The 12,917-nt window shown below is 39.2% G+C and overlaps 1 protein-coding gene across 1 annotated transcript; it reads right to left on the bottom strand.

Moving 5' to 3' along the window:
* Nucleotides 1-2,200: 2,200 nt before the first annotated feature.
* On the bottom strand, nt 2,201-3,757 carry LOC113229012. The gene is made up of 5 exons (XM_026462482.1): nt 3,713-3,757; nt 3,514-3,643; nt 3,052-3,437; nt 2,718-2,906; nt 2,201-2,653 (listed from the first exon to the last, which is right to left on the bottom strand). The coding sequence occupies exons 1-5, from the start codon at nt 3,755-3,757 to the stop codon at nt 2,201-2,203; spliced, it is 1,203 nt and encodes a 400-aa protein (XP_026318267.1).
* Between the last annotated feature and the right edge of the window lie 9,160 nt (nt 3,758-12,917).

Raw genomic sequence — 12,917 nt, 5'->3', positions numbered from 1 at the left:
TGAGTGCTGATTCGGGATTCGTCAACGAAGAGACAGTTTTGCCAAATGTTTTCGTCCTCACCTTCTTCATTTTGCCGAAGTCTAGCCCACTGCAATCTTCGTTGTTGACGTTGTCGGGAATTGAGCGGAGCTCGCCAAGACCTCCGTGCTCGTAATCCAGTCTGGTGCAAGCAATTGCGAACGGTCTGCGTGCTAACTTCAAGCCCAGAGGCGGCCCCGACTTCTGCTTTTATTTTAGTGGCGTTGATTGTTGGATCACGGGCTGCCAGCAATCTAATATAGCGCTTTTGGGCAGCTGTCAAAACAGTTGGGCGACCGCTGCGGGGTCGGTCAGCTAAATTCCCCATTCCGTGATACCTCTGCAACGTAGCCACGACACAAGATTGGGATATAGCAAGTCTGCGTGCTATTACTCTCGTGGTGTATCCTTCTTCCCTCAAAGTTACTATTCTAGCTCGTAAAACCTCTGATAATCCTCTTGGCATTTTTTCAATCACAACTTTCCGCGAAAAATATCTTGAATCGCTTATAATTGACTAAATCAGATTTCTGAATGAGCGTAAGCTAGGACTGAAAGCCTTTTTATATGAAAAAACAATTGAACGGGGTCATTGTTTTATGTTCTAATTTATTTTTAAATAAAGAATCTAAAAAAAAGAAAAAATCATAATATAATCTACAGTAACAAAAAAGATTTCAGTTTTTCGAAGTGATCGCAAACTTTTTTTGATGTGTGTACGTTTTATTTTTTATCTCAACATATACGAAAATGTACTGTGCGTGGGTTACTTACAGTACAGTTCCAATCATTTTTTATGTAGAAAAAAATAATCCGTCTGCTTGTATTTGCGGCTTTGTAAGTAAAGGTGTGGTAAAATTCCTATCAAAAATCTTTCGTGTATTTTTTTAACAAAATACATGAGCTTCGACTAAAAAAAAATTATTTTTAGTGTAATTTAGAGAGCGTTATGACAATAACACGAAAGTTAAGTAAAAAGAAAGTATATTGTGTTAAAAAATAAATGACAAATGTAAAATTTTGACACCTTTTCACTAGTAAAGCCGCAGTAAAGTTGCACATGGATTATTTTTTTCTTGGTGGAGAAAGATTGGGCCTATATTATAAATAAACCACACACATTACATTTTTGTACAATTTCTAGATAAAAAAATAAAATGTTTATTTCTCCAAACCAAAAAACGAAATTTTTTTTATCTCTGAAACAATAAACTTTTCAAGAAATTGCATAAATATAGAAGTTGTCAAACATGTTACTATCAAACACATAAAAAAAATTTGCTTTAGACAAAATTTTACAGGAAAGCCAAAAAACACAACTCAAGGTTGCCCTTGAACAATTTACCCGTACGAGTGAAACCGTACATTTTTTATGATTTACATTTGTTATTTTATCGCACGATATCATAAGTATTCGATTTATGCTTACTGCAACACCACGGTGATCGATGTATATCTTGCAATAAATGAGTGTTATTATTGTCTCGTTCGGACACGGTCGTTTTATTTACATTATTTAATAGCACTCCAATCATTTGCATTGCAATTTGCATCTCTATCTCCTTGCATCGTCCTACTTGCATTTACATACATCCTGCAGTGCAACGCGTGTTAGCGGCATATTACCTTTTAATGTAAAAAAAAGTAATAGTATTGGGAACCGATCAACAAATTTTAATACATTGGTGTCACGAAAATGATTACACTTTATAAATTACATATAAGACTTTTTGTACACAATATTGTTTACTTGGGACTAAAAAATATCCAGAGAATTAAGGTCGGAAGGTAGTACCGGCCATCTACTTGCCTCGTTTGTACCTATTGAAGTTATCATTAAGGTAAACAATGAATATTGTACTATTATGAAACGGACGTACAGGCTGATAAAATAACGCTTCGAAGTAACGCTTCGACACTTGTAAGGTAGGAGGTTTAATTAAAAGAATTATGTCGTGTTTTTTACAATACATTCTGTGCATACTCGGTACATTATTTGTACTATTGACGTGAACATAGCCACATCGAGTTGCATCCGTCTGCTTCGGAACAACCTGACGCGCGACGACGTCACACCGCCTCCGCTCGCCCGCGAGTCGCAGCACTTCGCCCCACCGAGCGACACGAGTCAGTACTTCACTTCCATCGGATGTTACAGTTGTCCGACCCGACGGGAAGACGTTACAAACGGGTCATCTCATCGGTCAAGTGTGTGTGTGTCGCCACACATGCGTCTCCGGCGGGCCGCGGTGAGACACCGCGCGCGTGTTCAGCGGCCGGAGGCGCGCGAGGCCCGAGCTCTTCGTAGATCTCGTCGGGCGAGCGGCCGCGCGTCTCGGGCACGAGCCCCGCGACGAAGGCCACGTACAGCAGCGTGAGCGCGGCGGACAGCGCCAGCGCAGCGCGCACGCCGCCCGCGGCCGCCACCAGCGGGAACACCAGCACCTCGGCGGCGTTGCCGGCGCACGCGGCCGCGGTCGCCACCATCACTGCGCAGCCGCGGTACTGCGCAAAACACCGCGGATCGCTTTTCTGGGAAGTAACCGGGTATGAGAACGAGGATTTCAATGCGTTTTCGAGATCTCCCGTCGTACGCCACTGGAGGACACCGCGGCCCTCTCCTCCCGCAGGGCACTCGAACAACAGAACCTTACTTAAAACCTATTGATACCGAGTTAGTCGGTCGTTCGACCCGCACCTCGTAGTGGAACATGTCGGCGAGCACTGCGTAGGGCGCGGGCTGCAGCCCGGCGGAATCGAAGCCCACGGCACCGGCCAGAGCCAGCGTCGTCCATAGGTCGGCGCGGACGCCCGTACCCAGCCAGATCGCGCCCGCGCCTGCGCCCAAGCAGGCAGCCGTCGCCAAACCCGTCATTATTATTAGCGGCTGCAAACCATACGCAGTTTTATTTTGCTGACCGATAACACTCATATCTACCTACATTTTGACTCCTTCAGGCCGATCATACCCTTAGATTATGTCTTTGTATACGGAGGAATGACGCGAATTCATATCGCTGTTCATTTTTTACCCTGCGTCCTATCCGTTCGACGAAGTAGAGTGCGAAACAGGAAGCGGCGAGCTGCACGGCGCCCAACACGACGGCGTGCCGAGCCGGCGACGGTAGTGTTGACTGCTGTGTAGGTGCCTCAGACAAGGTCCAAAGTCCACCGACGTCCGTCATATTCGACAAGTCGGTCGAGTTCACTCCACTAGTCACGGTCGCCCTCGCAACGTTCGTGGCATGCAACATTTCTCGGCCGGCAACCGCAATAGCGCTATCAGCGACCACTTCGTCCCGCGCGAGCACGAACACGCGCTCGGCGAACTGCAGTAGCGCGAACACACCGCACGCCTCCTGCCCCACCACGGCCAACGTGCTTACGATCAGCGCGCGCCGTCGTTGCGCAGAGCTTACTGCGAACAGTGCACTCTCACTAATGCATGCTCCTGTCTCCTGTTCACACTTTCCCGGCAAATGTGGCTTACTCACACAGGTTCTTGACGACGTCAAGAGACGACAGCTTGGGGTCGTCGAGCGGTGGCAACGTTTCCATCTCGGCGTCAAGTGCCGTCGCGTGCGCTGACGTGCCGCGCAACCACGCCAGCGCCGAACGTGCACCCTGCGCATAAGCGTTACGTAATTTAATTGCTTTACTAAGCACAGATTGACATAGTTAATTTTCACTTACTTCCAAGTCACCGTGCGCGGCGAGGTACGACGGCGACTCCGGCATAAAAGAATAAATCATGCAATGCCCGAGTGAAAGGACGAGACACATCCACAGGATCCTGCTACAGAGGAACCGAGCGGTAATGAAGATAAACTACAATATTGACAAAGGAAGCACTAACTGAAGAGATCTCACCTGTGTTCCACGCCTAGGTCTGCGGCGAGGTACATGAGCATGAAGCCCAGGTTATGCGCCAGCACAAGCGAGGACACAGCGGCGCCGCGAATGTGCTGCGCGCACATCTCGCGCGCAAGCACCGGCGTGATGGCCCACGCCGCCGTACCGCCCATGCCGGCCAGCACTCGTGCAACCACCACCCACCACCCGCCTCCCGCCAACTTCAACGCCCAGCACGCCTGCAAACACTTGACGGTTAGCATCCAATCGCCACACGCGCTTCCACTACACGCGCAAGCTGCAGCTGCTTACTCACGGCGAAAACGAGAGAGGTGGCGATGACGGTAAACTTCCGCCCAGCGTGCAGCGCACGCGCAGCGAGTGGCACGGCTGTCAAAGCACTCAGGAACGTGGTCCCCGCGGCGAGTACCACCTGCGCCAAGTCCGCGTCGCCGGCTCCCTCTTCCCCATCCCTCTCCCCGCTGGCCAGCGACACCCAACCCATTGTCAGTCCGAACGACACCGTTGGCACATTCACTACAACAACAACATCATCACCTTACTTTCTTTTCACCCAAAAGGAGGAAAACCATTTCTTAAAATATCCCCCGAACATCGTGACAAGCACACAACCTTTGTAGATTCGTTATGAGTTCTTGGTCTATAGGCCCATACATGTTATTTTTATCATTTTCGATCATTTTCACGATCTATGTCAAAGTCGAATCATTAATTTACGTCGACAACATTACGTAAGTACCTAGATAAGTGCCCGTCGTGTATTTCTATGTCTAATTCTAATTTAAAAATAGTTCTACAGAATATTAGAAGTATTAATTGTAATTTTGACGGTCTTTTATCGTTGTTAAACCTTATTAATTTTGGACCTGACATCTTTGTTTTATACTCAGTTAAAACTCTCAGGTTACTCAAAACGACCTCAATTCCTAATTCAGATGGCTATAATTTACATGGTAGTAAGGAAAACAATGTATTTCAGAATGATGGCGTAGCTCTTTACGCAAAAACTTACATGCCAAACGTCTTGATAGAGGAACCTAAAATAGTGGACGCTAACAGTTTGATTTTAAAAATTGGTAATGACATTGCCATTGTTACGATTTATCGCTCCCTTTCATACAGAAAAATCACAATTTTTTTGCTTTCCTTAGGTGACATTATGAAAACACTTTCATCTTTTCGAAACGTATTTATTCTTGGTGACCTTAATATTGACATTAAGAACGACAATGAAGATAGCAACTCAAGCGAATACTTAAGCCAAACAACTTCCCTTGGTTACCTCCCAACCCATCTTCATCCGACAGATAATAATCGTAATAATGATAATCGTAATAGTTTAGACCCTATATTAGCCAAAAACCATCCTTACCGTAAAAACTATAGTCTTAAAAAGTACCCTAACTGACCACTACACCTTACTACTAAGCATACAAAAGAATTTCAATAGAACCCAATCTATCAATTCTTCTAGAGCACTGAATAAGGAGGTGTCTCGTGATTTTGCTAGCTTAGATATGTCACCAATATACAACTCAACAGATGCCAATGTAACAATGGTATATTTGATCAGTACCCTCACTAAAATTATAGAAATGAACAAACACAACTGAAATGAATACAAAAGTACCGAAAACAGAGCGCAGCGAAAACTCCGCAGAGCACACTCGCATAGATTCTTTTGCTTCGTGGTACATTCCTTTACTTTAAATTAAATTCTACTTTGAATTATTTCGCCATGAATAAAATAGAATGTAAAAGGACCGTCAAATTGTGGCTTAAGAGTAAACTTACAATGAATCAGAGTACTTGCTGGAAGTTGTTTCATAAATATTTTTATATAGGTAACCATTTTAACTTTACTATTAACTACTAATTATTGTATTGTTAAATATAGAAAATCTCCTTTTAAACTGTAATATAAAGAAATTTGCCCAAAAAGATGCCTAAAGTACAGGTTTACATTTATTTAGTTTAGGCATCGCAATTACACTTTAGGTTTTAATATTAAAATGTATATATCGAGTTCTTAGGTTTTCGCGATTTTTACACATAGGAAATGAAACTATTTTTCCGGATTTAAATCGCGTATATTTGTTTTTTCAAACAAACCGGAAAAAAAAAAGGATGCAGGAGTTTACAAGTTTGACTGTGAGTGCGGTCTCTCTTATATTGGACAAACAAAGCGAAGTATTTGTACCCGCGTCAAAGAACATATAGCTGATGTCAAACACCGTCGCGTAAACAAGTCTGCAGTCTGCGAGCATGTCATGGATAAACCTACACATTCAATGAAGTTTGACAAACCCCAGGTCCTTGCAAAAGAAGTCCGTTATCTACCCAGGATGCTGCGAGAGGCCATTGAAATTTAAAAACATCCTAATTTCAACAGGGAAGATGGTTTCTCCGTACCACCAGTTTGGGATCCAGTATTTCCTCTAATGAAAAATCCCAAACAGACATAAGACTGCAGTACTAATTAATATGTTTTAGTTTATTCTAATTTCTATTAATAATTAATAATAAATTAAACTTAATAAAAATTCATTCAATAAAATAATTTGTAAAACTTAATGTAGCGTAAATTGGAATGTTTTCTTTGTAAAATTAAAAATAAGGTATTTAATTAATAACTATTGTAACTATAGTGAAAAAATAGGGTGGTTTGCATTCATATTAGACATAACTGGTTGAAGACTGTACCACCTCAGTCAACCGTGACCATGGGACCTGTAAAGGGCCCGAAACGTCGTCGGTTTGTTTGAAAAAACAAATATACGCGATTTAAATCCGGAAAAATAGTTTCATTTCCTATTAAAATGTATAGCTTTATTACGAAGAATATATAATTTAGATTCCCTTTTTAATTCATATTTGAATACTATAACAGTTTTAATTACATTTGTTTTACTTGTATTGTATTAGATTAAGTTATATTGGATTAAATATATCTTTATCTTTATAAATATGTCACACGGAACTGTAGAGGCGCCGCAATATAAATACTTAAAGTTAGCTAAATCTAGTAAATAGTATACTTAACTGAATTAAATAAACTGAAGTAGCAAGTACTATGATAACAAGAAAATCTAATTGACTACATATAAATATTTTTACATAACTTTTTATTTGCCTCACTACAATTGTCGAACAGCGAACACGTGCACACGAAACAAACTTATTCTTCAAGATAATATTTATTTTAAATAACGACCACCTGTTTCTCTGTCACCTGTGACTAATAAAATAGTTGACTGTAATTCTATGAAGAATTTGTTTCATTATATCGAGTAGGCAGTACCAAATTATAAGCGTGTTTTATCTCGTCACATCCAGCGCGATACGCGACTAGCAAGTTTTTTACGACACCAGCTCACCACATGAACGTATGTCCGCAAAAACGTTACTGAACTAAACAAACTTCGCACGGGTTTTTCGGATGCGGTCACTCTACTCAACTTTTTTTTAGCAATAACCTATAACTAAACACATCAACCACAAATCTACCTGATCGAGTACTGCGCACGCGATCCGGTATTTCCCTTTCTATAATATATGCGGAGATGAGTAAAGTAGAGTACTATTCTTCGAATATTGTAGGAAGTGAAAAAAAATATGTTTGTTATTTACCGATAGAGTCGCTGACAAAGTGTACTTGTGAAAAACACTTATTTGCTACCTACAGCGAATAATTATTTATAGTACTATAGTGATAGAAAAAGACTTTACTGTCATTACCATAAACTTGCAGCCTTCAATGGCAAACATTGTCGACAATCTCACTCGTGATAACAAGAAAGTAAACGAATAAAATAATAAATAATAAAAAGCAGAGATTTTAGACTCCAATCGTCATATCAATGACTACTTTAAGATGTTTATGAAACGCTTAGGAATATTCAACAACACGGGAATAACAACAGTAATAAATGATCTATTGCATTTAGTATTATTGTAGTATTGACAATAATTACTGGGCATTTTTACGATTGAATATTTTTTACATAGACAACATGATGACCCAATAGTCTTAGGTCAAAGGTTGAAATTCAAAATTTGGGCTTCATCACAACCCGTAGAACTATATTTTGTTATGTAAGTTTCAAATTCATGCATGTCGAACAATCTCTGTCGTAGTTAGTTATGAGGAGTGCAGCAGTAGTAGAGCTCCTTGTAAAAGATTTCGTCCAGGGAAGTGCTGCCACCTTACCTATTTTTGCCGCTAAGCAGTAATGCTAGCATTACTGCGTTCCGGTTTTGAACGATAAGGGAGCTGCTGAAATTACAGGCACATAGGACTTGTCAACTTGTCAGGGTGATGGGCGCAGTGACAGTTCCCCTCAGATCTTTGCGATTTAAAGCTCTGAGTGTCACTGCAACTGGACAGCTGGACAGGCGTGTAGCTTACCGTCAGGCGCACAACATGATCGTTCCATCACTTGATGTTATAAAAAAGTCCCCCAAGGTAGAGTTTGGAGTCCCTTCTGTTCTCCAGATATATATTTTTTATTGACATGCCTAAAGCATCCCATCACCAAATAGCGCTCTATGCAGACGGTTCTTCAAATACAAACATATATCAAAGAAATTTGAATAGCAGCTGGTTTACAATATCGAATATATACATAGAATGGCTTCAATAAAATATTTTAAAAATCAATCTAGAAAAAAGAAACTTGTGAGTTTTTGATTGAGAAAGTAACTAGGCAGTATGAGGAACGTACAATATAAACAGGACAATACTTGGTGCGAGTATTAAAAACAGCGTTTAGGTGTAGTTAATGCGATAGACAATTCGAGGGAGATTTCCCAAGAACTAATCGAAACAGTACTTGATCAATAGAGCGCGGAGCTTTCTTACGACACTCACTGAGCATCACCACGACGGCCTGGTTCAGGTACCCTCGACACGTGGAAACGCCCGCCGTCGCCAGCGTCATGGTTGCACTGATGGCTTTTGCACCTTGAGACCAACCAGCAAATCGCGTTTCGCTGTAAATCTTCAGGCTGTAACAACGTTCACTAAGTGCCACACAACACAATTTCACACTAGCACCCACCCTTATGCCTCTGTTAAGCACTACTCACTCCAGAGCCTGCAACTTGCAGAGGGGGCTTGTTGTATGATTGACGAGCGCGCGAAAATTTATTATTTTGCTGCAGCACCACACTACGAGCCACCAATCTCTCCGAGCCCACCTCTCCCACTGCGCGGACGCAGACCGGTGCAGCGTTAATACGGCCGCCGCGCGGCCTGTGATAGTATTTATATTTTATAGTCAATATAATTGGGCGTTAACTAACGCCATCATTACAAATTCCATGTAAAATTTATTTATTTATTAATTCTCGTAAAAAAAATATAGGTGCCTCTGTAAGTCCCTTAATTTAAACAAAACTTGTGAAATAAGGTTACTTTCCTAAAATACGTAATTTTCAGTCGTTTTAATGATTTCATAAATCTCGTTTGAATTAATAATGACTATCTGAAATACATCACAATTATCTGTTATAGTTTCACCATTGCATTTTGAAAGGTTGCCTTTTTGATCAACTTCCATTTTGGACTGTTATATTATGGTTTATAAAATTAATGATATTTTGTAAATTAAGATAAACCACGACGTGGATAAATAGTTGCTACACTCATTAAATATTCTTGAAGTTTTTACTTTACATCTTAGTACTGTATAATATTTATTAAATGTTCAACCAAGTGTACTGAACAATGCTGCTCTGTAATTGGACGATATTATTTTATATAAAATTGGTGATATTTGCTAAATTAAGATAATTACGAGATTTATATAATTATTACAGTAATTAAATATGTATGTATATTGTATATATATATTGCCGTTGTTACTTTATACTTTTGGAATGCATAACATTTACTATTTATGCTCAATCAAGTGAGTCAAGAAATACTGCTCTGTGATTGGACGATATTATGGTGTATAAAATTAATGATATTTACTTAACTAAGACAACTATGAGGTTCCTATAACTGTTATATTTCTTAAAATATGTTTCAACAACTTGTTAGGTAAAAGCTTTCATTCTCTTCAGCACTGTACAAATGTAAAAGATAATTATTTTGTGATTGGTCAAAATAGCATGTGTGTATGAATGAATTTCAAAAGAGGTTTTGAAGGGTATAAAAAGGATTGTAAAGCTAGGGGAGACAGAAAAAGTGCAGAACCGAGAACCAGCTAAAGTTAAGTAGGTACTTCGAATAATAACGCATAAAATGATAGTTTCATATCAAACGAACTGTCACAAGTGAGGCAAAAATCTAATTCATGTAGGCGAAAGCAACTTGTATCTACGCTCGTCGGCACGCACACCAATATACAAATAATGATGCCATGGAATAACATTTCCCTCAAAAGTGGGGAAATTGTATCTTGCTTAACTCATCATCAAGTTGAAGGTGCCTACAGATTTGCTCAATTTTGTCGATCGACAATGTCGATCAGGTGCCTACAAATATGCTCGGTTTTGTCGATCGACAATGTCAAGTGACAAGAATTTTCAAAAATTTATTTTTGGTAATCCTTATGGAAATGGACTTTTCAAATAAATTCAATATGGGAATCATTTTCGAGGTATTCGAGGTGCTCATTACGAATGTGGTACTCATTTCTAAATCCAAGATGGCGGGCACGATTTTCCGAATAATGGCAAGTTGGGTATCGTTTTCAAGGTATTTGGGGGTGCTCAATACGAATATAGCATTCATTTCTAAATCCAAGATGGCCGACACGATTTTACAAAAAAATGTTATATGGGTATCATTTTCGAGGTATTTGGGGATGCTCAATGTGAATATGGCACTATTTGTAAATCCAAAATGGCGGGCATGATTTTTCGAATAATGGCAAGTTGGGTATCGTTTTCGAGGTATTTGGGGGTGCTCATTACGAATATTACTTTTGTTTGAACTGTCGTGTCTGCTGTCTTAGATTTAGAAATGAGTGCCATATTCGTATTGAGCACCCCCATGTACCTCGTAAACGATACCCAGGATCAAAATCAAATCAAAATAATCTTTATTTCATAGGTCAGCATTATTACACTTGAAATCGTCACATTGGTTAAACTCTACCGCTCATTCATAAGGCAGATTCCCCCGAGAAGTATGAGCAAGAAACGCTAGCGGTTGCTCTTTGTAAACAACATTTGTACGCATTCAACTTGCAGAAATGGAGGTCAAATGCACACTTACATTAGAATAAAAAAAACACTGCAGCCATCGCGATATTGCCTATTCTCAAAAAAATTATGCAATATAATTATTTTGAAACAGAATAGCAAAATTGGGAGAAAGAAATCCGTTACTTCGCAACATTTTCGTGTTTTGTTGCAACGAAATTAATTTTCGGTTTTAATGAATATTTATATAAAAATACAAGTTGAAACGCATTACTTCCTTGTGGAATGTGATGTTAGTATCTATTTTATGTTTGTCTGACGTATTTTTACACTCATTTATCGCACATTTCGTCATTTTTAGCTAAAATTCTTGAGGTGTTCGCGGTGCAAGTTGACCTTGAGCACTGACGGCCCGCCCGCTCGTGAAGGCCCTTTGGACGCGCTTCAATTTGCCGCACTTAGCGTGTGCGGGCTAGGTTTCTATGCGTTATTATTCTAAGTTTAAGTATCTACCTGCTTTGTAACTTGTTCTATAGCTACCATTGACTTACAAATAAAATTGCTACTGTCTAATTGTGTTACAAAACTTGTACTGGATATTTGTAATTTTTTGAAATGTAACATTTATTACTATTTGTAACGATTCTTGTAATACAATATATTGTATATAATAATGTAAAGGTTACAAGATAATAAATAACTCTAAATCTAAATCTGTTGTGTATTTACACAACAGATTTAGATTTAGATTTGTAAGTAATGTCTCTTTGCTTGGTAACAATAATGTAAATTATTGCTACTACGCTTTGATATAGTTTATGTACCTAAATGTGTGATTAGTCTTGCAATCCTGTATAAGTAATTGTTGATTTAACTTGTCCATTTTAATTAATTTCTTTTTACTAGCACAGCCATAATTCTGCATTAACTAGTACGTTAAATCCATCCTTTTAGAAGTGCTATTACTTTTACTTTGTTTTTCCTGTTTCTTAAATTATTATTTTACTACAACTAAATTACAAACATTATTGCTTTGTACCAACTTTATAAATTAAAACTGAGTCATGTTTTTGAAAGTACTGCTTTTCATTTTGTTTTAAAATTAGTTCGCAAACAATTTTTACTATGTACATCTCATTTTGTACTACCCTCTAATGGAAATAAATTTGGTTTACTAAAATTATGCTTTTCAATTTCATAGAAGTTTAACATATGATTTTTCTAACACGCGCACGCCATTTAAAACAAAATGTATCCCACGACAACGGTTCCTCGTTCCAATACATACAAATATAATTTACTTTTTACGCCAGAAGGAGTAATGGTTCTAGGACGCATGTACCTATGTCTCCTTGGCATATAATGTAGCTGAAACGGCTTGGGAAATTGATGTACGAAAAATGTGTCTTGATCCAGCACGCTGTGCCATACTACACGTTTATTTAAAAAAAACATGTGCAACACACTATGGGACACTGCCAATTTAAAGGTCTAAATGAGATGATTATAAAATAAACAATTGTACAATCTACTAAGACCCGCACATAAAAACCATTTTGATATTGGTCGCTTATTCCCAGTCGTCACCACTGACTTTGTTCCCATTGGCGACAATTGGAAAAAACCATATATGGTTTTTGGTGGTGAAAAACGGAGTAAAAAATCTCAGTTGTTGCCAATGGTGATTACCAGTGGCGACATATGGGAAAAAACCATACGTTACCAGTGGGGCTAGCACGACAGGGCGCAACTGAGGCGAGAAACGACATAAGATTCCGGAGCATATAATAGGGGTTAAAGTATGAAATTGCCGATTTGTACTAAAAATCTAAATTGTTTATTTTTTAAATTTTTAACAAATTTATTTAAT

Source organism: Hyposmocoma kahamanoa, unplaced genomic scaffold, assembly GCF_003589595.1.
Source record: "Hyposmocoma kahamanoa isolate Upper Pololo Valley unplaced genomic scaffold, ASM358959v1 270, whole genome shotgun sequence".
NCBI lineage: Eukaryota > Metazoa > Arthropoda > Insecta > Lepidoptera > Cosmopterigidae > Hyposmocoma > Hyposmocoma kahamanoa.
This window is presented reverse-complemented; position numbering and strand designations above follow the sequence as displayed.

Bases quoted from the DNA above. Each gene is read 5' to 3' on its own strand.
- LOC113229012 (XM_026462482.1), bottom strand. From the start codon at position 3,757: ATGCCGGAGTCGCCGTCGTACCTCGCCGCGCACGGTGACTTGGAA. The intron at 3,438-3,513 runs GTGAGTAAGCCA...CACTGTTCGCAG, and splicing joins TGACGTCGTCAAGAACCTGT to TAAGCTCTGCGCAACGACGG. The intron at 2,654-2,717 runs GTGCGGGTCGAA...CTGTTGTTCGAG, and splicing joins CCGACATGTTCCACTACGAG to TGCCCTGCGGGAGGAGAGGG.